This window comes from Mycteria americana, chromosome 1 (assembly GCF_035582795.1).
Source record: "Mycteria americana isolate JAX WOST 10 ecotype Jacksonville Zoo and Gardens chromosome 1, USCA_MyAme_1.0, whole genome shotgun sequence".
In the NCBI taxonomy this organism is placed as follows: Eukaryota; Metazoa; Chordata; class Aves; order Ciconiiformes; family Ciconiidae; genus Mycteria; species Mycteria americana.
In genome coordinates, this window is record NC_134365.1 from 81,286,038 (window position 1) to 81,310,744 (window position 24,707).

Sequence of the window (24,707 nt, forward strand, 5' to 3'; positions counted from 1 at the left end):
CTTTTATTTTGTAATGGGACTCGGAGGAGAAATTACTCTAATAGGTGGTACGAAGGTAAATTAAAATAGGGATGTTAATTTGGAGTGGGTGTAAATGGGTGTGACTCTTTTGAAATGGGTGAAACTGCCCTCCCTTTCACCAAGTCTGGATTTGCTCCCTTCTCCCTCCCCGCGCCTGTGGAAGAGCAGGTGCCGCACTCAGCTCAGGCTGGGAGCCTGGGTGTGTGTCCTCTGCTGTCAGTCCTGCCCTTACCTTTTCTTTTTACCAAAACAAAAACAAGCCCAGAGGAATTTAAACCTGCTGTTTTTGTTCTGTTAACAAATACTGACTGCAAAGCCGTTTTTCTTGCTCTCTTGATGGAGACGGTAAGACAGTATATGGACAGGGAAGCAAAGATGAGGGGCCACATCAAATTGACGTTTGTGCTTGTGAGGAGGTGCGGAAGGGCGTATGGAAGGGTTAAACAGGGGTTTTTGAAAGCAGTGGAGAAAAGGACCATGACAGCAAAAATATATTAAAAATAAAACCAAAACATAAAAAACTGGCTGCAAAGACGGACTTGGGCAAAAGCATTTCATGTGAAGAGTCATGCACACATATGGGATAAATTACCAAGAAAGGGCATGGAAACAAAACATCTTAAATGTATATTTAAAAGCAAAAGAGCAACGGGAAGAAGAAGAGACATGGGATGTTGCTAAAGAAACATGATGAGAGAGACGGCGTAGGAGCCAGCAGGAAATGGTAGCGAAATAGCTGCCAGAGAAAGGGCCGGTGGGGGCCGACGGCGTTCTGCTCCTCTTGTTTGTTGAAGACCTTTGTAGTACCTTTCCTGCTGGATTTAACATGCATGCACAGTGCGGTGTGCAGGGCGCACGCATCTGAGGACACAGAAAAGGAGAAATGTGGGGGAAATGAGGTTGGGAAAATGGAAAAGAGAAGCAAAACACCCGGTCCCTCGTTCAAGGAATCCCTGTGGACTGCGGGGCAGGAGGAAGAAGTAAGAGGAATGGAGCGAGTACTCTCTGCAAAATATTCCCCTTGGCTGCCACCCAAGAACTCCTCTAGGAACCTAAGGTACTTTTGGCATGTGTGGTGCTAAAACAAACCTTATCTACACCACAAAAATTAGAGCTGCACTGGTTATCTGCACGCATTGACAAGGGTAGCTGTACTCGGGACTGTTCTGGTTCATATCTCTTCTGCTCCCCACGTTCCTCCATGCTTCCAGTGAGGTCTTCATCGTGGCTGCAGAAACAGTGCTGAACTTAGTTTGTCCTTGTCTACACTTGCAGCTAATTCACATTCAGTGCTGGTTCAGCCGCTTCTGTTGCTGACACCTGTTGTCAGCAGTCGGTAATTTCTTTTTTTAGGACAATCCTACATTGCCCTGGAGCTCAGAAAGGGCCTTAAATTAGACTTAATTCTATTCAGATGTAGTTAGCAGTATTTAATTAGCACAGTCCTGAAGCAAAAGTCAGTCTATTCCTTGGATCACTGGAGTGCATTCTGGATACTTTCCATATTGCTGCAGGAGTCTGACCTTTATTTTTTTTATCTTCAGCCCAAGAAATGTGCTGGGGCTTTTCAAGCACTTTCAGTGTAGGGGCCACATCTTAATAGACAGATTCCTTTGCAGATGGCTTCCTGCTCGTTTGCAATTGCAAAACTTCACTGAGGCAATTACCATGATTGCAGACATGGGAATGTGACATTAGGAAAGCATTTAATGTATTCTCAGCATCTGTTACAGCACTGTGGCAAATGGAAACCATGGGGAGATGCCAGCACTATGGGTAGGACTCAACTTGCTTAACTTTGACTGACTAGAAGTTTGCATCCCGTCTGAACGAGACATATAGGTACTCTCTGTAGACAGTGCTAACAGACGCAAGCATATCCAGAGGGTGATTCAGCTATCCTGAGTTGATGTCCAAGGGACCAGGGATGACTTGTCCTCTGATGGTGCTCCGTTTTCTGGGGAAGTGAGTTGTTTAGACTAGCAATCCCATATTAGCAGCTAAAATTAGGTGACTTGAATCCTGTCCTCTGTGGCCGTTGTGATTGTCACAGACCACTGGAAAGTGCCCCAGAAATGATGAGCCAACGCTAATTGCACCTCCATGGACTGTTAGCTGACAAACTATGAGATCTTTTGCTTGCCAGAAGAGTTCCGCTTATTCCCAGAAAGTGATGCAGGAGCTGGCAAGAAGATACTCTACAGGAATAGAAAAGAAGAAAAGGGGGTGTATCAGCAGTAATCGAGACAAACTCCAGCCTTCAGATTAAAAGCCTTAGCTGTGTAAACCAAGTAGAGAAGGATGCTCTAGGAGCTATTAGTTTTAACTTTTCTGCTTTTTCATTCCGTTTCTTGACCATTTTCTCTCTTGTTTCTATGGAGATGCCTACACCACATGGGTAGAACGTCATCCTCCTTGAATCCATTTTTAAATGGAGGTTCAGACAAGACTACTGAACTGCTTATCTTAGAGTCTGTTAGTTCTCCTCTGGTGAAATGTTTTCATTTTGTGTGACATAATTAAATATGGAAACAAAGAAATAGACAGAGAGAATTAATAACATTTATATCCATTTTAAAAGTACCTAAATTTCAGGCCCTGAACATGAAACAACCCCAAAAGACTATGAGGAAGCCCCAGGCTGGGTGACCCAGGAGAGCTTGTTTGGTGGGGCGTGGGTGGGAGCTGAAATGGGGGTGCTGTATGAGCTCCGTGCTCTGGGAGAGGATACAGCTGTGATTTGAAAGAATTAATTCCTCCTTATTTCTGGAAAGGAAGAGTTTGGGCACCTTCATGGCTGTGGGTCTTGAGAGGAAATAAGCATCTATCTCCCCTGCAGCCCAGAGCCGGCTGCCGAAATGGCACAGGCTCACCTGACCGAGCTGGGTACCCCGAACAGGCTGGCTACCGCAATGCAGCGAGGTTTCACCTCCCTCATCTCCTCCTCCAGTGGGTTTTGAGGCTTGCGCAGAGCTTGGTGTTTGTTGCAGTTTCATGCTTTCCAGGAGAGCCTGAAGCAGCCACGGGTGGTGGCTATCGCAGGCCTTGAGAGCGGCGGAGCTTTTCATCTCAACCTTTCCTACTAATTACCTAGTTGGATCCTTGCTCAGAGTGCTGGCTTCAGCAGACCTCCTCCCTACACGTCCACCCACATCGTGGAGGGCAGTGGGATCCAGCAGCCTCGCAGCTAGTGAAAACATCTCATCTGCTTTGGGGTATCTCCCTCTCGTGTTGCATGGAAATACCAGCTTGACCGCTGTCTGGAACGCGGTCTGTGGGGCAGGGACCCATCGAGGCCAGCCGGGGACTGAGAATCCCCTCTGGAGCTGGGCACCTAGGGCCACGCATGGATGCTACAGTGGCCAAAAGAGTCGGTGCCTTCCCCTGCTCTACCATCGATGGGTCCTGCCAACACAGTTGTTGGTGGGGTTGCGCTGTGAACCAGACCTGGGAGCTACACTGGGTATTAAAAAACCCCTCTCTATCCCTCCTTTATTGCTAATTTAAGCTGGGGCACTTCAGTGACCTAGCTCAAACCGCAGCTTGCCCAACAGCAGCATCCACTCCATTGAGGGGGAAGGTGAAATCAGGGTGAAAATGCACAGCTGGAAATGGAGATGGTGGAGAAAATATAACATTGAAGCAGATCCTAAGAGTTTTGGCTTTGTTTTCTTTAATAGCTTAGGCCTGTTGTTTTTTTTGTTGGTTTTTTTAATAGCTTTTAAGAAGTTAGCCTGAAGTTAGGCCTAGCTCTTAAGAAGTTAGCCTGAAGCTTGAACTAATGTGATTTGTTTCAAATCAGCTGTTAGGGGCAAACATCCTGCTTCTTTGGATTTAAAGTATCTTTGAGTACTCTAAGTACTGTAAGTACTTGTGAGCCTTTGAGTACCTCGGTCTGTCCAACAGCGGGAACTGGGCCCCTACAAACACTCTGATGGGGCACTGCCATGGAAATCACCCTGCTTGCCTTCCCTCTTCTCCAAACCCTCATTCCCCTTCGCTATCGCAAGCATTAGCACGGCTGTACACTGAGACAAGTTGGGGAAACAGTCCTGGGGCTGCTCCTGAGTTCAGTATCTTCTTTCCTTCCTTAGGAAAGACCACTTTTTGGCCTCCGTTTCCCTCTTCCTCAGTTGTAAAAGTGCAACTGTTTACAGCAGAGCTGCAAAATCATCTGTATTATTCCTCCCCCACAATCTTTTTTTTTTTCCTTGTCTTACTTCCCAGTTTCATTTTAAAGCCCTGGCTTAAAGTTGAGGTGGGAAGGAGTGGTCAAGGGTGGCAAAGGGCGGAAACCTCTTAAATCGGCTTTGTGACATTGTAGTGAAGTTGTGAAGGGGATCGTGCGGCAAATTGTAATGTTTAACCATGCCCTGCCGGGGCCAGGGCCGGGAGCTCAGCTGTGGGCTGCCAGGCTTTTGGGGCTGGAGACCATCCCTTTGCAGCCCCCCTGAAGCTGAGGAGCAGTGCTTGCCCATCTTCAGACCACACCTTGCCGTCCCCTTCTCCTCCAGGTTTTTGGGGAGCTCTGTCAGGCTGTGGGGCACGCTGGCTTGCGAGAACTCGCTTATGCAATATAGGCTGTATCTGCTTGCTGCTGCCAGGTTGTGGAAATCTGCAAATAATTGCGAAGTCTGCCCGTTTAATTGGATTGTGGTGTATTTGCACAGATGGGTGAAGTCTTCCAGGCCAATATTTTCCAGAGTGACTTAGCAGTCTCTCAGCTTTAAGGTGCCCAATACGAGACACATTAAAAGTGATGGGTTTCTGCAGATTTTTTGAAGAGAAGCACCCCCAAACTGAAGTAATCCCAACCATCAACCACCCAGAAACCCCTTGCCCCAGAGACCTTGAGCTGGAGGGTCTTTCATAGTAGCTTGATGTAAGCCAAACTAAATTCATAAAAATAATACAAGACATCTTAACACATCATTTGTTCAGCAGAAAAATCCAGTGTGAATGTGTATGTGTGCAGGCATTTATACAGAAAGTATAATGAATAAACAAATATTTGTGTGTTAAGGGGAGGAGGAAAAGAAAGACATTTTATTTCATGTGAGAGTCGGCTGTTGTTGTTGTTGGTATTTTTTTTTTAATAAGGTACAAAATGTTACTGTGGAACAGTGTCCCTGTGTGCTCTGGCCCTTTTCCAAGCCTAGAGCTAAGTACTTACTGGGGAAAAGAAAGCATCGTACTTGACTTTCTGAAGTATAGGCTGTTATCGCTTGTTAGAAGCTGAAAAGGAAAAGAATCAAATTACTTATTAATTAAATACAAACTCTGTAAAATTGTTCAGAAATAACCAGCCCCTGGGGCCCAAGCTACAGATGCCCGATATTTGAATGTACAAAAGAAAAACAATTTATTAGCATTATCATCAGCTTTTTCTACCAATAATTTGCAGGGAGACCAGAAAGCTGTAGTAGATACTGCTGTTCTCACTGAAAGATTCCACTAAATCACCCTTGCGAAAATAAACAATTTGAAAGAAGAAATAAATGGCTCTTGTAAAATGTTGTTAGGAGCATCCACAGAAGGGGTAGTACCAACCTAAAATCAATTCAATTAAATCAAAACAATTTTCACAGTCAGAAAAATGATGTAGCTACATGATCTTGCTGTAATTATTATTGAGAATGTGACCTTGGAAGTCTGCACGATTGTAATGAAGTTGAGGTGCCCTAGTGCTAAAGTCACTCTCGAAAGTAGGACTCTGGCAGCTTTGAACCAAAGCTAGTTTGGCTTTGTAAAATCTTCCCAAATGCTTCTCCAGTGTGTATGTTCAGGGCTGAAGTCAACCCTTCACTTGTGTAGCCAAAGTGGACCTCGGTTCCCAGTGTGAGCGCTTCTCACTATTTTGCTGTGTCGATTAGTTTTTTGTCTTAAAGCTTGTGGTCCTGAATCCATGCTACTGCTCGGGACTTTTGAATCTTTCCTTTGCAGTAGAAGGAGTTCCCGGTACCTGTGGATAAGGAGGAAGTCTCAAAAAGCAGAAGACATTAAAAAGAACCCCAACACTTATTCTTTTGGAAACCTCAGCATTATTAAAACCCTGAAGCGACCTCGCACCCTCAGAGCCATGTACTCATTAGAGCCCAACCTCCACCTTCCCACCAGGCACCCTGAGAAAGCTTATTGCCAGCCATCTTCTAGAGCATTAGAGACAGGTTTTCAAAGGTATTTAGACACCTGAATGCCTTTGAGGAGTTGGCCCTGAGTTCTCAGCAGGCTTAATTTGGCCTGGTGGGTGGCTGACTAGCCTCTTTTGATTGCTGAGTGCTGAGAGTTGGGGTTTTTGTTTCTAACTCTGAGGCTGAGCAAACCAACCACAGCAAAGTGAGGCAACCCGAAGGAAGGGTCTAGCAAGGTCTAATAGTTTGCTCTGAAGACTTGCAAGGAGCAAGTTAGAAAGGGCTCCCCACTGGCCTGAGAAGCTTTGCCTGCTCTCAGGTTCTTAAGGCTCTCTTGAAATGGTGGGGTGCTGTAGGCTCAAAAAGTGTTCAGGCACCCACAAGGCCGTATGAGGGCTTGGATTAGTTTTTAGTAGTTTTGGTTGTTTTGGAAGGGCAAAGGAGTTCTGAGAAGTTGCACATGGCTTGCAAGTACTGGAGACCACCAGGAACAGAAGAACTTATTTTAGGACCTCGTTATAGAGATCCGAAGAGCAGTTATTGAGTCAGACCGTAGCTTTTGTTGCTTCTGTGATTTCCCACCTGCCTGTTGCAGACTTGAGGTGGGGGGCAATAGCAGAAAAGAATTGCCTGGGCCTCTCATAGTATCAGCTATGTTTTGTCGTTGTCATTCAAGTAAGCTATTAAATATAAACTACAATATTTGCAATGCTAACTTTGTCCTTTGCTAACATTTTGAGTGGAAGTTGTTCTCAAAAAGCCTTTCAAACTAGAGATAACAAGGTGAGAAATCCTTTGAAGTGATGCTTTCGGGTATTTGTCTTTTCATAGATGTCCCAGTTTAGCTGCTGGCAGCCAGAACGAAGGGAGTAACCAGGCAGCTTGTTAGAGTCAAAAAACACGGCAGATTAGGCCTCTGCTCCGAGAAATGTTTAACTCCTTCTAAGGGAAACCCAGAACACATGCTGGTAAATACAAGGGCTCTCTTTTTCCATCTTTCTCATAAGCAACTGAAATCATGGCCTCAGTGCATTTTGCAATAGACTGGCTTCAGTGAAATAATTTTTGCCTTTTGGCTTGCCAGCTTACTCTACTATTTTAGGCATGGCTGATTTAGATCGGCCATGAACGGGGTTAGGAGCACTGATGGCAGCCCGTTGGTAATTAGGCTCAGCAGGCTCTTGCCCTGGCAGGACCACCCCTGGTGGGGATGGATGGTGGTAGAGCACTTCTGGGGAGGAGCAAGGAGTTGTCAGTTTGGCTACTGGCAACTGGCCTGCAAATTCTTAAGGGCTGAGGAAAGGGGTCGATCCTTTTGAACCTGATACGCAGGTTGCTTATGAGAAGATCAACTTAGAGACAGTTCTTGGGTTGTTTTTTTTTTTCCTAAGTGGTATCCCCCAAAAGACTGTGTTTGGTTCCAGTGTGGGGTCACTGGGATGACAGGGTTTCTTTTGTCTTGAAGTGTCTGTCACCTACCTCATAACGATTTTCTTGTTGCCAGATGCTTGCAGAATCCACTTTCAATTTTTCTCTGTAATAACATCACATTACTGTAGGTTAATGCCCTGGCTTTTGCATCCTGGAGCTGTACAATTCCCTTGCTGGGTTGATTAACACGAACAAGATGCGGTAAGCTTGAAATGTAATGGGTACTGTTATATTTGTAATTACCCTGACACCTAGAGACCTTGACTGAGATTGAAGTCCCACTGTAGCCGGTACTGTACAAACAGAGTGTTTCCAACAGCTTAAAGTCTAAACAGATAGGAAAAGCATGAGGGGAGAAATGTAGGTGCCAAGAGTTGCAGCAGTGTGCATAACAAGACCCAGGGAAGCCAGAACCAGAACTTAGATCTCAAGCCCCGATAGCGATCAGTTACTTAATGCCATCATTTTGCTATGTGAGATGGGTCATCTCCCTTAAAGGGTTTAGAAAGTAGCCAGACCAGTTCCTCTGTTTATATAAGGAAGATGTTTGTAGACCTCTTGATCCTAAGGCAATTAATATAGACCATTGGGGGAAAAAAAAAGAAAAAGAAAAAGGAAAAAAAAAAAAAAGGCTGGGCTAGATTCTCATGTAAATGGCACCCAGAATGCCTAAAATTGTTACAGATGCAGATGTTTTTGTGTCGGGTTATTTTTTTGGTGAGCGGCCTCTTTGTGGTCAGTTGTAAGCATCACATTTACATAGTTCAGTATTTCTGAAAAAGCCTATTGCATAAAGTTGGGATCCTACCAAATGAAAACAAAACACAACAGTAACGAAAAATAACAAGCTCTTCCAACAATGTTCAGTAACTGAGTTAGAGGTTAGTGCTGCATTCTGGAAAAAAAAAAAATCCAGGCACCATATGATTTCATGCACTAAAAACTTTAAACATTTCAGAGGAACATAACATATGACATAGGGTGTTTTTATTTAATGAATGGCTTTAAGAAATGGGGCCAGTGTCCCTTCTCACAGATGAACATCTTGTGCCAAGAGCGTTGCTGTACAATGTGTCATCACTTGGGAACCTAAAGAATTGTACTTGAGAAAACATTGCTACAAAAAAATCATCCCCTTCCCAGAAAGGTTCACTTTAGGCTTTGTAGAAAAACAAAAGAACTCATTTCCACTCAATATAATTAATCTGTTGAGAAACTTTCTTAAAGGCATAGGTTGCGGCGCAAGTGGCTGGAAAACTGTTTAATCTCATAGTAACAATAATAGTTCATCATTATTATTACTACTTAGCCCTTGCATCGCACTTGCTGTACTCAGCAGACTTTACAAACACGAAGCAGTTAATCCTCACCATACCCCGGGGAGGGGGTAAAGTGGTGTTGGATGCTTTACGGGGTCTGTGCAGAGGTGCACTCCTGGAGCTGGAGCTCCCTGGGGTATTTCACCTGAGCGGGGCTTGTCTTCCGCCTGAGGTACCGCTGCCACCGAGGCAAGGGCCTTTCCTTTTACCGTGAAGGTCACCCACACAGTGAACTAGAGGGTTTTGTCCAATTTATTTGTACCTGAAAATATTTTATATGGTTTGCATTGTGACGGGGGGAGGGGGAGGAGGGGAAAAAAAGGAGAGGGAGAGGGAGAGGGAGAGGGAGAGGGAGAGGGAGAGGGAGAGGGAGAGGGAGAGGGAGAGGGAGAGGGAGAGGGAGAGGGAGAGGGAGAGGAGAGGGAGAGGGAAGGGAAGGGAAGGGAAGGGAAGGGAAGGGAAGGGAAGGCAAGGGAAGGGAAGGGAAGGGAAGGGAAGGGAAGGGAAGGGAAGGGAAGGGAAGGGAAGGAAGGGAAGGGAAGGGAAGGGAAGGGAAGGGAAGGGAAGGGAAGGGAAGGGAAGGGAAGGGAAGGAAGGAAAGGAAAGGAAAGGAAAGGAAAGGAAAGGAAAGGAAAGGAAAGGAAAGGAAAGGAAAGGAAAGGAAAGGAAAGGAAAGGAAAGGAAAGGAAAGGAAAGGAAAGGAAAGGAAAGGAAAGGAAAGGAAAGGAAAGGAAAGGAAAGGAAAGGAAAGGAAAGGAAAGGAAAGGAAAGGAAAGGAAAGGAAAGGAAAGGAAAGGAAAGGAAAGGAGGCTGTTTAGCTGCCACAAGAAGCCTCTAGTTAAGACCCTCATGTCAAAAATGTGCTATTCTAACAAAGTGGCAAGGGATATGTGATGTATTCAACGGGAAGTCTTACACAGATGGGGTGATACTGGCCTGAAAATGCTCTTGTTCATACGGTGTGTTTTGTTTGGGGAAAATAGGCCAGTTTACAGCAAGTCATGGTTTTACTGGTTTAAGCCCCATCTCCACAATAGTGTTGTTTGCTGGGATAGCTCAACACAAGTATGTGTGTATGCATGTGGGTTTATTTTTTGGGACTGCGTATGAACATCCTCTTCCTTTTCCCCAGCGGGAAAATGGAAGAGTTGATTACCCAGAAGGGTGGATCGCTGCTGGCTGTAGGACACTCCGAGCCTCACCTGCTTCAAGAGCAGTTTAAGCTCTCTCTCATTTTGCACTTCAGACAAAATGAAAAAAAAGTGGTCTGAACTATACCAGGAGATAGTTCTTCCCTGAGATAGTCAGGGTCGTTTAGAAGGACTGCTCCTTTAGCAAGTCAAGGGAAGGGTGGTGACAAGCAGAGAGCTCCAGAGAGAGAAGAATGAGTAACTCTGGGTGCTAATAACTTCACCTGCATCTTCCGTGGACATAACTGATTTCATAACCTGCCCTATGGCATGGTGAGGTGGTCCAACCCCTTGCACTAGTGCAGAGAAGTCAGTTCTGACAGATTACCTGCTTTTTAAAACAAATCCCATTAAGGACACCCCTAAGCTGTACCCCCAGCCAGCACCCTCTCAAGGGCTCAAAATCCCCTGAAAGCGGTCCTCGCACCCTGATCCCATCCAAGGCTTCTGCAGGTGTGTGACGGGGCCCACATGCCCGGGCACAACTGCTCTCCACCTGCAGCAAGGGAAACAGAGAGCAGAGCCCCCCAAAAGTGCAGGGCAGCAGGGCTGAGAGCAGGGACCCTGCCTGGGGGGGCAGCCCGGGGCGGGGGGATGCTGTGGGGAGGGCGGCCGGGTCCTGGCGCTGGCCTGATCTCTGTCCTTAGGCTCCCTCTAGAGTTTACATCAAACGAGCAAAAGGTCTTAAACTCCGCTTGGCTGTACCCCCCTCCCCGCGGCGTGGGCAGCCGCCTGCCTCCTGCCCGCGCCGGGCCCTCCTGCCTGCAGCGAGGGGGTTGCTGCCTGCTGGGCTGCTGCACCCTGCCCCTGCAGCCGGCAGGCAGAGGGGGGCTGGCATCTCCTCGGTGCTGGGCACTGCTGGATCAGATCCCAGGGCCTTTCTGGGCTAAAATGGCACAGGCCCCTCTCCTCCCTGATGGCCTCTGCTTGCTGAACCTCCCCGGGCCCTAGTCCTGCCCAGAAGGGAAGGGCTCCTGTTAAACACGTTATGAATATCCCCAGTGCACTCAGGTGAATTCTCGGGGCCTGCGCCTCAAATCTCATGGCGGCCTCACCCCACATCTCTTGAGAAAATTAGCGTTTTACCTGAAAAACTGGAGGCGTGGGGAAACCGCACCAGCTCACTAACAGCCGAGGTGTGCGAGCAGCAAACTTCTCAGGCCTCCGACTCCCAAATGGGTCACGCCGTGCCCCTGCCTCCTGCATCCTCAACTCTGAAAGATGCATCCTGTGGGGCAGCTCAGGTATTATTCCCAATTTCCCCGCTATTTGCAAGGGAATATTGAAAACCCCGAACGACCCAGCCCCTTTATGTGTACGGTTCAGATGTGCTTTGCTGGTTCACTTGACAACCTTATAAAGTGCTGGGAAGGAGGGTGGCCAAAATGAGGACAGGAAGCTTGCCTAAGCGGTTCTGGAGGAAAGAAAAACAGCGAGCAGCTCTGCCAGTGGAAAAGCCCAAACAAGAGAGAGGAGCAGGGTACTGGAAAGAGAGGGGACAGGGTGTTCAGAGGCTGTTAGAGGAGCCAGGACATTCCTCGCACAGACCTCCCTATCCACACTCCTCCCTCCTTTCTGGTTCACTCCTCCAAGTTTTGGTTGGGGGTTTGGGGGTTTTTCGTGTTGTTTGTTTTCCTTTCTTTCTCTAATCCTCTCTTCCGATCTTCGACTGGCTGCATCTGCAGCTTCAACGGCAACAGAGAGAGGAAAAACTGGCTAGTTGCAAGCAAGGGCTTTTGGGGGGGGGGGGGTGCTCTCAGAGCTCCCCCCCTCCCCATCCCCACCCCCGCTGCGCGGCCGCGCAAACCCCCGCACCGCCTTCCCTCCGCAGCGCGGCTGCTGTGCCTTTCTTTTGCAAGACGATGGCGCTCTGATCTTTCCAGATCCCTTACTCCAGAGCAGACAAGCTCTCGGGTATTTTTTTTTTTTGTATTTTTTTTTTTTTTTCACGCTTCGCTGCTACTACGGGCGGGCGCCTGCCTCTCTCACGATTTGCTGCAGCCATCGGGGGTGCCTGACTGTAAACAAAACACTTTAGATCATGGCAAGGTCGCTGCAGACACAGTTTTTTTCTCCTTTGCAGCCGCAGCCATTTAAGGTGGATTGCCGAGACCTCACCGCAGGGATGGGGGGGGGTGGGGGGGGGGAGCCGAAAAGGCCGCGGGGACCGAGCGAGACCCCCGAGCGCGGCCGGAGGCCGCGCTCGGGGGTCTCGCTCGGTCCCCGCGGCCGTGGATGCTGCGGATGCTCCAGGGATGTGGATGCTCCCACCCCCCCAGCTTTAATTATTCCTTCTCAATATACTTCTACAGCATCCAGGGGTTGGTCCCAGGCCCTTGTGCTAGGGGAGGTATAAAGAAAAGAACAACAACCAAAAAAAAGGAAGGTTCTTGTCCTGCAGTAACTTGTTGCTTCTTTTCCAAAGGCTGTAGATAAATCAGTGCTCTTTTCTGCTGCAGTCGTGTTCCTGGTTGTTTAGCTGTGGGGCACGTGGTCTTTTCCAATATTTGGATGACCCCCCCCTCCTTTTTTTTCCTCCTGGTATGTGTTTCTACTCTGGTAGAATGTCGTAATCCTACCGACAAGGGGTTTGCCTTTCTTTTGTGGGCTCAGGAGATAAGCAGTGACTCCCAGGGAGCAGAGACTTGGAACTCCTCATCTAAGCAGTCACCGGTGGGACATTCAGCAGGTTACCAGCAGGCAGGGTGAGCCCTGGGCATCTTCAGGACCTATTTTGCAAATCACTTTCTTAGCCTACAAGGACTCTCTTGTGCAGAGCAACAAAACAAGCCAAGTGTCCCACACCTGACAGAGAAAGTGAAGAGAAGTTTGAAATGGCACTTCCTTGCTGGTGGCTATGGAACTCAAACACAGGAAAGCCTGGAGAAACGAAGATGAAATCCTGCAAATAAAGCAGATGAATAGGCCCCGCTTTGCCAGCTGACACAGTTTTATCATGGACTTGCAACTTCAAAAAAAGTCTCTGCTCCTGCAGACATAAGAATGTCAGCTTTAATTTTCTGTAAGTGAATTGCTAGAACTTGTGGTTGCCGAGAGGAGTTGGAAAACAACTTCTGAGTGCTGAAAAACCCGGCAAACAAATAAAAATAACATGGCTAATATTTTATTTCAACCTTGTGGTTTCTAAACCAATCTCATTTGTATTTTTCTTTTTTTCGCCTGCGCACATCATTTTTTTGAACTTGGGTCTGGCGATAACTGAGATTACTGGGGTGGTGTGAGCAGTGTGAGTGGTGTGAGTGGTGTGAGTGGTGTGAGCAGAGGCTGGGGGCTACTACCTCAGGGCTGATGAAGGCAAGCAGACTGCTGTGGCCTGGGCTTGAGCGCTGTGTAATGGTTTTGTCCCCTCTCCAGTACGTGCAGAGTTCCACGTATCAGTTCACAAGGGCAACTGCAGCGAAGGTTTCGGTGGCCCATCAAAACTGTAGACCCCAAACCAGAGTGAGTCTGTGTGTACAAGTATGGCACAGGGTAAAAGCTCCATGTCTTCAAGGCCGAATCAGTTGACTCTTCTCTCAGCCAGTTAAACCCAGTTGTGTTGACCCCTGCCTCGTGGAGATAGCTTGTCACTGGTGCGCCCCCCTCCAGGAGCAAAATTTGGAGAGGACTGCTCTGCTTGCAGAGGAGACCTGGGCAGATGGATTGGTGTGAAGAGCCTCGAGCCCTCCCAAGATTAGGCCCTGGATCTAGGCCCCTGGAAAAGTCAAAACCTTCAGCACCTGAGAGCACCGCAGTGTCCTGTAACACATTGAGGGGGCTGCCCTGCCTAGTGAGGGAAGATGGCTGTGAAAGGGGCTGGAGACAAGGAGGGTAGAGAGGAGGACACGGTATTGGCTCTTATCTCCACCGTACCTGCTGTGGCTATCCGAGGAAGTTGCTTAGAAAATCCCTGGCTGTGACTCTTGGCTCATCTAATCTTCTGAGCACACAAACAGGACAAAACTGAATGCTTTTGTTTTCTTTCCCCTGCTTACTGAGATGTGGAATCCCTGCAGAAGATTTTTTAGAGCCATTTCTTCACCTAGTCCTTTCTCTGCTGAGAAGGCAGCAAGAGGTGACCCTCCCCTCCCCTGGGAGCCACCAGCCTGGCTTTGCAGCCAGTGGGGCTGGGGTGCCGTGGGGCTGGGGTGCCGTGGGGCCAGGGTGCCGGTCTCCCCTGCATGTCCTGGGGGGACAGCTTCCCCGCTAGCCCCGAGCTTGCCCCGGACCTCGGGGGGCTGCGTCGCCAGAGCCCAACCCGGGAAAATCAGAGCGGTGGGAGACTCCTGTCACAGGAATGAGCCAAGAATGTAACCAGCCGCCACCATTACTCAGCCCTCTCGGGCGAGCAACGGGCTGGGGTGGGTTTTTTGGGGGGGCGGTGGGCACAAATCCCGCGGGGCCCGGGCTTTGCGGCGGGAGGCGGCGAGCGGGGGGCGCGGTGCGTTCCCGCTCCTCTCGCCTCCATCGCTCCCGCTCCCCGTCCCCCGCGGCGCGGCGCGGCTCGGCTCGGCTCGGCTCGGCTCGGCGGAGCGGCAGCCCGGCCCAGCCCAGCCCGGCCCGGCCGGTGCCACCTTTAGAGCCGCCGGCGGCGGCGAGGTAGGGCCGGGCCGACGGGGCGGCGCCCGCCGCCGTAACCAATGGCTCGGCCGGGCTGTTTAAATAGACTCGTCCTGTCAATCATTTTCTTCTTCGTCAGCCTCCCTTCAATCGCCATATTGGGCAACCGAGAAAAGGGCTCGTCTCCCCTTGTTTTTTTTCCGTCTCGCTTTTACTACGCAGCGGCGGCGGTGCGAGCGGCGGGGGCATCACCGCCAGCGGCGGGGCAGCGCGGAGCCGGGGCCGCGGAGGGCAGCGCCGCTCGCCGCCTGCGCGCTCCCCCCGCGCAGCGCTCCTCCACCCGCCCGCGGCTCCCCGGCGGCGGCGGCGGCGGCTCTCGGGGCTCACCCCCGGGCCGGCGCTTATGCGAGGGCGCCTCCTCGCCCCTTCTCCGCGGGCCGAGGGCGAGCGGGGCCGAGGCGGGGCCGGAGAGCGGGGCAGCGCGGAGAGGAGGCGCGGAGCAAAGCCGCCGAGCGCCGAGAAATAAAAGGCGGAGAGGAGGCGGCGGCGGCGGCGGCGGCTGGGGGGTAGAGCAGCCAGCAAAACAAGCGCCGCCAGAAGAAAGGGGGTGGGGGGAGATGTCAAACGTCCGTATTTCTAATGGGAGCCCTACCCTGGAGCGCATGGAAGCCAGGCAGTCGGAGTACCCGAAGCCGTCAGCTTGCAGGAACCTCTTCGGGCCGGTGAATCACGAAGAGTTAAACAGGGACTTGAAGAAGCACCGCCAGGAGATGGAGGAGGCATGCCAGAGGAAGTGGAATTTCGATTTCCAGAATCACAAGCCGCTGGAAGGCAGGTACGAGTGGCAAGCCGTGGAGAAGGGGAGCTCGCCCGACTTCTACTTCAGACCCCCCCGGCTACTGAAAGCTGTCTGCAAGTCCGCCGGCCGCCAGAGCTTGGATGTAAACGGGAATTGCCAAACCGTGGTTTTTGTCGGCTCTCAGGGAATCTCAGAGGACACTCACTGTGTAGATCAAAAGACTGATGTTTCTGAAAATCAGACGGACTTTGCAGAGCAGTGCACTGGGCAGAGGAAAAGACCTGCCACCGATGGTAACGTACCCTGGGGAAAGCGGCAGCGCTTTTCTCCGCCTGCCCTGCTGCTCTCAGCGCCGGGGCTCTCGGCCCCTTCGCCCGGGACACGCGTGGCCTGACCGCGGTGGGCTGTTCCCCGCTGGGCACCGGCTCGGTGTACCCCCACCCCCCCGCTCCTTTCCCCTAAAAAAGCCCAGGTGCTGGTCGCAGTCCCGGGGCGTCCCGCGTTAAATGGGAGCCGGTAGATGATGTGCAAGGAAAAGCCCTTAGACGCGGATCGTGTCCCCCGTCCCTTCGCCGCCCCGCTGCGGGGACCCGGCCTCCTGCCCAGGTGGGAGGAGGTTCATAACGCTTACGAGAAGCAAAGGACGGAGAGGGATTTTAGCCGAAAACAGGAAACTTGGATCTCTTGCCTAGCGAGAAGCCCATCTCCCCTCCCCCTGCTCGCTTTCACGTAGCCGATAGCTGACATGGGGATCCGGGAATACTCCCCCCCCCCCCCCCCCCGCCCCCATCTACCCCCCCTGGATGCCCAGCAGACATCTGGAAGGAAAATATTTTAATATCACTCTCCCCCCCCCCCCCTTGTTTTTAATTTTCCCCTCCTAGATTCCTCTCCTCAAAATAAAAGAGCCAACACAACAGAAGAAGAGGTTTCAGAAGACTCCCCCAGTGCCAGTTCAGTGGAGCAAACACCCAAGAAATCAAGCCCAAGAAGACGTCAAACGTAAACTGTTTAGGTAGGTTCCCTGTAGGGTCTGGCATTAGGATGCAAATAAGGGAAAGAAAGGGTGACCGAGGTGTATCCTGCTTCTGTAAGAGGGGGGGACGGGGGCTTCGGGCCCCTCTGGGCTGGCTGCGGGGTCCTTTCTCCGAGGGAGGGTGGCTTTCCCCGAGCGCCGGGGGTGGGTGTGTGGTGCAGGGTGGGGGTGGGACGCGCAGGGCTGGAAAAGAACAAAACAAGGGCGAAGCGCAGCGCCGGGCTCCGCCGCGTCCCCCGGGCTGGGGCCGGGGTCGGGGCTGGGGCGGCGGCGGCGGGAGCCCCGGCCGCGGTGGGACCGACCCTGCCTTCCCTCCCTCCCTCCCTCCCTCCTCCGGTACCGGCGGCAGGGAGGGCCCTTTCCCAAGGACCGCGCGGGTGGAGGGACGGAGTTTCAAACGCGGCTGGTGCGTGATGTCAGATGACGAGGGATTTCGGGGGGCTTCCCGTGTCGTCGTTCCCCCCTCCCCGATGCTTTTTCACTTACAATGTCAGCGTTGCCGTCGCACGTCGCGGCGACCTCCCATCCCGGGAGAAATGACTAGTTGGGTCTAAGGGGAATCCGGGCGCTTTCTTTAAAAACCGAGCTAGGCTGGGTTGGTTTTTTCTTCCCTTTTTTTTTTTTTTTTTCCGGTTGTTTTGGTTTGGCTTTAGACGCTGGCAAAGGGAAGAGAGCGGGTTAATAGAAGCTGGGTTGTGCTTCCCCCCCCCCCCCTCCTTCTTGTTGTTGTTTTGTTTTAAGGCGAGGGCTGGGGCGGAGGGAGTTGGTAAATTGCGCCGGCGGTTTCGGAGCCGAGGTTAGGAGCGAGGTTTACAAACACGATTTGCGATTGTGCAGAGAGAGATTAAGCTGTAAAGCAGAAGTTGCAACAAATTAGTCCCGCTGGGGTGAGCCGTGGAGGAGCACATCGGCCCGCCTGGCCATGCAAATGCCGCTGCTGCCGCCCGCTTCTCCGGCTGGGGGGGCCGCCGGCCGGAGGGCGGGAGCGGGCCGAGCCCCGGGCGGGAGGGGAGGGGTCCCGCCGCCCCCCGTTTCCCCGCCGAGGGGTACAACGGGCCGAGGGCCGGCTGGCAGGAGTGCCGGCAGCGCGGCCCCGGGCGTGCGGGGCGGCCCCGGCGGGGCGCGGGCGGCGGCGGGGCCCCGCCCGGGCAAGGGCCTGCCCGCCCCGGGGATGCGGTGTGGGTTGGAGCCGGTTGCGCCGGGGATCGCGTTTCTTTTGGACGTTTTCTAATGGCTTTCTCCCTCCCTCCGTCCCTCCCTCCCTCCCTCCGTCCCTCCCGCCCCGTCTTCCCCCTCCCCGTTGCAGAGCGGAGGATGTGCGTGTCCTCGTTCATCGGGTGCGGCGGGGGACGATGAAGCGAGGAAGATGTAAAGTTGTAGTGGAAACGAAAATACATATCGCCGATCTCCGTGGGATGGAGGTCCTGTACAAGCACTGAAAAAACAACAGCAAAAAAACACAAAACCAACGACGACAAAAAAGGCAAACAATAACACTAAAATTTTAGGCACTCTTAAAAGACCTGCCTCTAAAAGCATCGGATGTAGCATTGTGCAATTAGGTGTCTCCTTATTTGCTTCATTGTACTACCTGTGTATATAGTTTTTACCTTATGTAGCACATAAACCTTGTTGGGAGGGGGGAGGGAGTGGAAGAGGGTGACTGCTTGGAACTTGCTTTCACAATCTAGCAAGCAAAGAAATGTATGAAGAGAAGCAGTGTAGGTTTTTCATTACTTAAAGATGTATTGTCCCTTTAAGTGGGTCTGCCGTGGTTTTCTCCTTTTTTTTTTTTCCCCCTTTTTTTTAATGTACCATCGTGGTAACCCTGCTCAGAGCAGATTATTACAGGCCGCTTGTGAAATTTCTTCCTACTGCATTAAGCTGAAGAGGTGGGAGCTGTGATGATTCCGTTATTTAGTAGCAAAAGTTCCCCCCCCCCCCCCCCCGAACCTCAAACCTATATAGCAGATTTGAATGCCTGTAAAAGTCGTGTAAAATCATCCCGTTGTTACATTGCCTGATTTCCTGGGTTTGGGTTTTTTTTTTTTAATCTGGAGGGCTTTTGCTCTGAATCTCGAATATTGTTGTTTTCTGATCTGACCCACTTCCCGAAGTGTTTGTGTGTGAGGGAAAAGGGATACTACATCTTTAAACAGTATTTCTACATTGCCTGTGTACCTGTATGTAAAAATAAAAAAAAAAGTTTGAAGTGTACCTGTGTACATAACTCTGTAAAGACACTGAGAAATTATACTAACTTATTTATGTTAAAAGATTTTTTTTTTAATCTAGAAGACAATATTTTTCCCCATAAAGCCAAAGTGGCATGTTTTTGTGCATTTGTAAATGCTCTATTTGGTAGACTTTTTAGGTGTTTTTTTTGGTTTGGTTTTTTTGTTGGTTTTTTTTTCCTTTTTCTGATAATTAATATGTCTGTGCTTAAAGGATTGCAGACTGAGCCAATTTAATATTTTTTTTTTTTGTAATGTGTGGGAAAAAAAAAAATCCAGATTGATATTGTTTCACATCAAGCAATCAATAAAGAAAACTGCCATATATAAGAAATATGTTCTTCATTAGTGTGTGTTTCAACCTCCCTCAGCCTGGCACAGGAGGAAATAAGGCTCCTTCAAGAAATAACAGCAAGTTTCCTTCGGGTATCTCTTCCTGTCTCGTGCAGGTGAAAGTAAGGAATGCAGCTCGTGCTCTTCACCCTCAGTGCCACGCTATCATTTCTCCTCTGTGATAATTGGGAATAACGTGCCCTCTTAATGCAAAAGAGTGGAATTTCCTCTGTCACAACATTTTTTTTTTTTTCTTTTTTTTTGGGAGAAAAACACGTAGCTCGAGGTATTTCTCGCACTTGGTCGTTTGATTCGTAAGGCTTGAAACCCGAGACCAAATTAGCAGCTTCCCGGGCCGGACCGCTGCCAGTTCTGGACCAGAGAGCAACCCAATCTCCGGCTTCCCCCCCTCCCGGGGGCTGCTGGGCGAAGGTGGCGGTAACTTTCCCCCCACCCGACGGCTTCGCATGGAAACCCGGCGTATCTTCCCCCACGACAGCGTTTATTGCTAACAAAGATGGCGCCTCGCACACCCCTGTCCCAGCAGATGCTGGTGCAGGCACCGGCGCGGCAGCGGCTTCCCCCCGCCCCGCCCGCCCCGCCACCGGGGTCCCGGGAGGGACCGCACCGCCGCCGCGTTATCCCCCCGCCCCGCGGGGCAGCAGCCGGGCGGGGATGCGCGGGGGTCGGTCGCGGCGGAGAGAGGGGATGGCCTCGGGGGAGGCGCGGGTCCCCGTGCTGTGGAGAGCCGGGGGGGCTGCCCGGCCCCGCAGCCTCCCCATCGCCGCGCCCCGGGGCCGCTGCCGCCGCCCTCGGCCGGCAAGGTGCGGGCGTCCCCCCCCGAGCCGCCCCGCGCTGTCCTCCGCCACCCCCCCACCCGGGGCGATGCGCAGGAGAAGGGTTTTCATCCCTGGGGCTTACGAGAAATAAATAAACACGTAAATGCATAAAACGGGGGCGGAGGGGGGGACACACACACAACCCTGTGCGAGTCTCACCCAGCGCTCGCCCGGGTCCTGCCCCCCTTCCCCGGTGCAACGCGATCCTGTTGTTTATCCCGGCCGCGCCTGGGTTCGCCCTCCCTCTGAAACCTCCCCGAAAACACGGGGTTGTGCTGGCCTTGCGCTGGGGAGGGACGGGGAAAGGGGAGCGACCCCCACCCCCCCCGCCCGCCCCGCCTCAATCGCGGCCCCCCGACTCGGGCAGATGGCACCCCGGGCTTGTCCCGGGGCCGAGGAGAGTGAACGGGCACGGCCAGCGTTTGCAATGGACTTTTCCTCCTCCGGCTGCAAAGGATCGCTGAACACCCTGCCCTCCGCCCTCCCCCAGTGCGCTCCGGTATCCAGCCCCCCCTCCCCCAGTTTGACTCCAGGCCGCCCCATAAGGGGGGTGGGGGGTGCGGGAGGTGTGCGCAATTGAGGCCGGTAAACGTGGAAAACCCTCGCGAAAATTAAAAAAAAGAAAAAAAAAAAAGGGTTTTTTCCAGCACGAACAAAGTGATCATGATGGAAAATAAACAGCGGCGCCTCCCCGAGCCGGCCTATCCCCGCCGCCGGCGCAGGCGAAACCTCCCCTTGTGCAGCCGCCGCCGGGCGGGGGGACGTGGGAAGGGAGCGGGGAAGCCGGCCGGGGAGAGGGGGGCGGCCGGGGCAAGGTCAGTGCCGGCGCTGGAGCCCCCGGGCCGGGGCAGGGGGGGGCGAGGGCGGCGGCCGGGGTCCAGCCTGCCGCTCCGTCGTGTAGGGTTTGGATCTGCCCTCTCACCCCCCCGCCCCGCGAGAGCGGCTGCAAAATCAACCACGTTATTATTTTTAATTTTTTTATTTTTTTTTGGTCGCGGCCGATGGGGCTTTTCACCTCGCTCTGCAGGCGAGGGCCGCCCCAGCCGCCGGCCGCTTTCACCTGGGGCCGCACCCGCCGCGATCGCGCCACCCCCGGGGAGCGGCGCCGGCCGCCCCCCCCCCCCCGCAGCTCCCCGCCTCCTCGCCCGGGTGATCCCCGGGGGGATGCGCGGAGCCGGCAGCAGCGAGAGAACGAAAGGGGGGGACACACCCCCGCCGCCCCTCCCGGGGGGGGGCACGCTCAAACCCGCCCCGCGCCCCCTTCCCCGGGGCGGGTTACCCACCCCCCCGGGCGCGGGGCTCGTTGTTACGGCGGGGCCTGGCGTCGGCGCAGCCCGGCGAGCCGCCGCGGGGTGAAGCGGCCCGCAGCGCCGCGGCCGTGGGGGAGATTTAAGGTGGCGCTGGGCGCGGGGCCGGGCCGGGCCTCCGGCCTGCGCGGCGGGATGAATTTTTTAAATTTTATTCCCCCCCCTTCCTCCTCCTCCTCTTCCTCGTCGCAGCGTTTCCTCCTCGGGCGGCTGGAGGCAACCTTGCCTCGCTGCTTCCCTCCGCCTGGCGCCGCTCCCCGGGCCCGGCGGGGACGGGAAGAAAGGGGGGGGCGGGGGGGCGGCCGCACTTTGTGCGCGGCGAACGGCTCGCGTGGGTTGGGCCGCGCCCCGCCCCGGCGCTGCACGGCGGGGCCCGCCCCGACTGATGCAATAGGCGCGGCCGCCCCGCGGGCGCGCGCGGGCGGCGGCGGGAGCGCGCGGAGCCTCCCTGCCTCCCTCCCTCTCCATCCCCCCCGCCCCCGGTCACACGTCCACGCGGATGTGCGCACGCTTGCACGCGCGCACCCACCCCACCCCCACCCCCGGCCCGCTGGCGCGAGGACGCCGCCCTCACGCGCAGGGGCGGAGGCGCTCTCCCGCCGCGCGGACGTGCGCAGGCAGGCGCGCACCGCCCCGCGCGCACACATACCTGCACGCACACCCGCGTGCGCGGCGGCGCGGTGCCGCGGTGAGGAGCAGGCAGGGGAGCAGGGGAGCGGGCCCCTCCCACTCGCGGGGGGCTGTGGGGCTGGGCTGGGGCACGTCCCCGCCTCACCGTGGGGCACGGCCCCAGGGGGCGTCCAGCGCAGCGACACGGGGACCGCGCCCGTTGGCCCCTGTGTCCCCCTGTGCCACGCGGGGAGCGGGACGGGGGAGAGGTCGTGGCCCGTCCCTGGGGGGCGGGGGTGGGTTACGGGGCAGGGGCGGCGGCCGGGGACACGTCCCGGGGCTGCGTGGGCCTGGCACACTGGTGTCGATCCAGGCACGGAGGCGGCTGCAGGGCCCCGCCGGCGGTGGGTGCCAGGGGTGGGGGCAGCCGGGCAAACCCGCAGGTGCTCCCGGGGCAGCCCCCGCTTTGCTGCTTCGCGAGTTTTAAAGTTCCGGATTGATTTCCTCCCGCTCTTCCTTCGTTCACGTCGGCAGCTCGGCTTCCCACGGGGAAAGGGGACAGCCCCCTGGGGATGCGGGACACGCGGGGCGCAGGCTGGGCTGCGCACAGGGCCTGCTGCAGAAAAGGGTTCGCTTTCCCTTACCTAAAGCTGTGTATCCCCGTGCCAGAGGAGAGGGGTATGACCCGGTCCTTAGTGGGAATGTTTTGGGTGTGGGTCTGACCGTTTTTCACCCGAGACGTTTGGCTGGAAGAGAAAGTACTGACGATGTGTCCGTAAAGTCGGTATTAACGCCCGCCGCTTTTCAGATGCCGGACTGGGCTACTCTTCCCCAAACGCGGAAATTAACTGGAAAATGAAGTTTTCCAGCAGCCGTACCCATCTGTCCGTCTGAGTACCTTCAGCTGAAAAAACCTGAGGAAACGCTGAATTTCGTCGTTTGCAAAAGAAAACGTTCCACTGCAGAAACGTTCAACGTGTTTTGTTGCAACATCTGCTTATGGTATTTTGTTATTTTCAACTTTTTATTTTAAAACTACTTTTCTTTTAAAAAGTAATCTAATATTTTTTTCTTGTTACTTCTTTTTTTAAAATCCTCACCAAAAGAAAATGTTCACAGTATAATGGCTTTAACAAAATGTCTGATCTGCAGTAAAATCATTAGATTATACTGTACGAATTGTTTTGCTCTGTCCCCAAATGAGATCTTTTCTGCCTTGATTTTACTGGAAAAACCTTGAAGACTTTCTGTTCGTTTTTAATACAGATTTCCCCCCCCCCCCCCACCTCTGATGTTTCATTTACTTACTGAGCTGAAAAAAGGCATTTTTCACACTGGGCGGGTAGTATCTGCACTTGCGGTTTGCCGTGTTTCACCCAGGCTCGGCCACCTCCTCCGTCCAGGGAGCTCGTGTGCCTTTCCGCTCCCTGCCTGCTTTCTGCCTTGCCCACATCAGTCATCGCAAGACTCAAAATTAGGCAAAAAGTAGAGGGAAAAGTGGTTTTCTTCTCTGGTTTTTTTTTTCTTTTTTTCTTTTTCCTAAAAGAAAAAAGTTCTTAATTCACTTTACTTAAAAGGCAAGCAAATGTGTATTTTCCTATAATAGAAAATTAATAATAACAAATATAAAAATAGTATGAAAATATATAATAATATAAAAAGGGCAGCCACCTGAAAATAAACCAGCATCCGACTATCCACTCTTCACCTGCTTCTGCCTGAAGAAAACAAACCAAAACTGACAGCAGCTCCAAAAATCCCCCTAAAGAAGGTTACCAGCCATGCAAAACAGGCACTAATAAATGGCAGGTGGAGGGGCTCTGCTCGCCGCAGAGCTCTGCCCCCGCTCCTCTCTCCGCGTCTTCCCCCTGCTCCTTGGGCGTGGTGGCAGAGGGGCAGCAGCCCAGATGTGGCGAGGTGCCTGGGCGTCTCCTGGGGAGACGAAAGCAAAAGGAAAAAGTCCGAGTCTAGCAACGTGGACAAAAAATATTGCTGAGGTGAAAACGAAGTTGGGAGCTGACCTGCTCCCAGGTCTCCCATTGCCCGGTGCTCTGTGATAGATGGGGACCTTTGTCACTTGTTACAGGGTCAGCTTCCAGCCCCGAGCTGCCGCTGCAGCACGTGAACAGCATCCCGGCCTCAGAGGGTTTATGGCCTGCAGCTCCCTGCACAGGGGGAGCAGCATGGAAGCATGATAGCTTCAAAGGAATGGATGAGTGGAGAGGACCAGGGCGAACTACAGAGCTGTTGTCCGGCAGCCAGCACGCTTCCCAAAGTGGCTTTCCTTTTGCAGGGCACCTTCAGCTTCTCTAGGCCTAATCCGCAGTCAAGATGTGATCTAACTGAACTCGCCTTCTTTCTCAGGGAGCAGACACGTGTTCACGTGCGTCTGTCTCCAATTGAGATATACTCGAGTTAAACAGATACAGCTGGTTTGCTTTTCTTTTTGCCCCCCCCCCCCAACCAGGGGTGCAGCTGTGCATCAGTGGAGTGCGGTTGCCCTGTGCGTTGTCACTGGAGAGGGGACAGCTCTGCTTCCTGCCCATTCCCCGCTGCTCCCACACTCTGCCATCACTGGGGAGCAGGGTTTCGGGTAACCCCTCTGGACTCCCCCCCATTCCCCAGCTGCGCCTGGCTGCGTGCACCGTCCCTGTCTTAATAAACCTTGCTAATCCACTGGTTCTCCACAAGCAAAGGGCACAAGCAGTTTGTTTGCTGTTGAGGTGCTATAGGATCCCATGGAGGTCACCTCCAAGGGCTCTGGGGTGCGTTCTCCAGCTCTGGGTTTTGGAGAAGGGAGTGTTGCAGCTGCAGCTAACACGTTAAGTGGTGGGCTGCCGCAGCTGGTGACACCGGTACTGGTGCCACTGCAGCAGAAGATGCCAGTTCATGGCCCAG

At 52.9% G+C, this 24,707-nt stretch overlaps 1 protein-coding gene and 2 long non-coding RNA genes across 3 annotated transcripts; 2 read left to right on the forward strand and 1 right to left on the reverse strand.

The window, feature by feature from the left end:
* Nucleotides 1-387: 387 nt before the first annotated feature.
* LOC142412567 (uncharacterized) lies at nt 388-17,708 on the reverse strand. Its single transcript, XR_012776521.1, has 3 exons — nt 16,974-17,708; nt 5,195-5,256; nt 388-2,219 (listed from the first exon to the last, which is right to left on the reverse strand). It is a non-coding gene; the product is annotated as an uncharacterized LOC142412567 (long non-coding RNA).
* On the forward strand, nt 14,770-18,704 carry CDKN1B (cyclin dependent kinase inhibitor 1B). The gene is made up of 3 exons (XM_075508042.1): nt 14,770-15,744; nt 16,336-16,466; nt 17,794-18,704. The coding sequence occupies exons 1-2, from the start codon at nt 15,270-15,272 to the stop codon at nt 16,455-16,457; spliced, it is 597 nt and encodes a 198-aa protein (XP_075364157.1). The 5' UTR covers nt 14,770-15,269; the 3' UTR covers nt 16,458-16,466; nt 17,794-18,704.
* Nucleotides 18,705-21,856: 3,152 nt separating this feature from the next.
* LOC142412578 (uncharacterized) lies at nt 21,857-24,167 on the forward strand. The gene is made up of 3 exons (XR_012776524.1): nt 21,857-21,888; nt 22,618-22,811; nt 23,896-24,167. It is a non-coding gene; the product is annotated as an uncharacterized LOC142412578 (long non-coding RNA).
* Nucleotides 24,168-24,707: the final 540 nt, after the last annotated feature.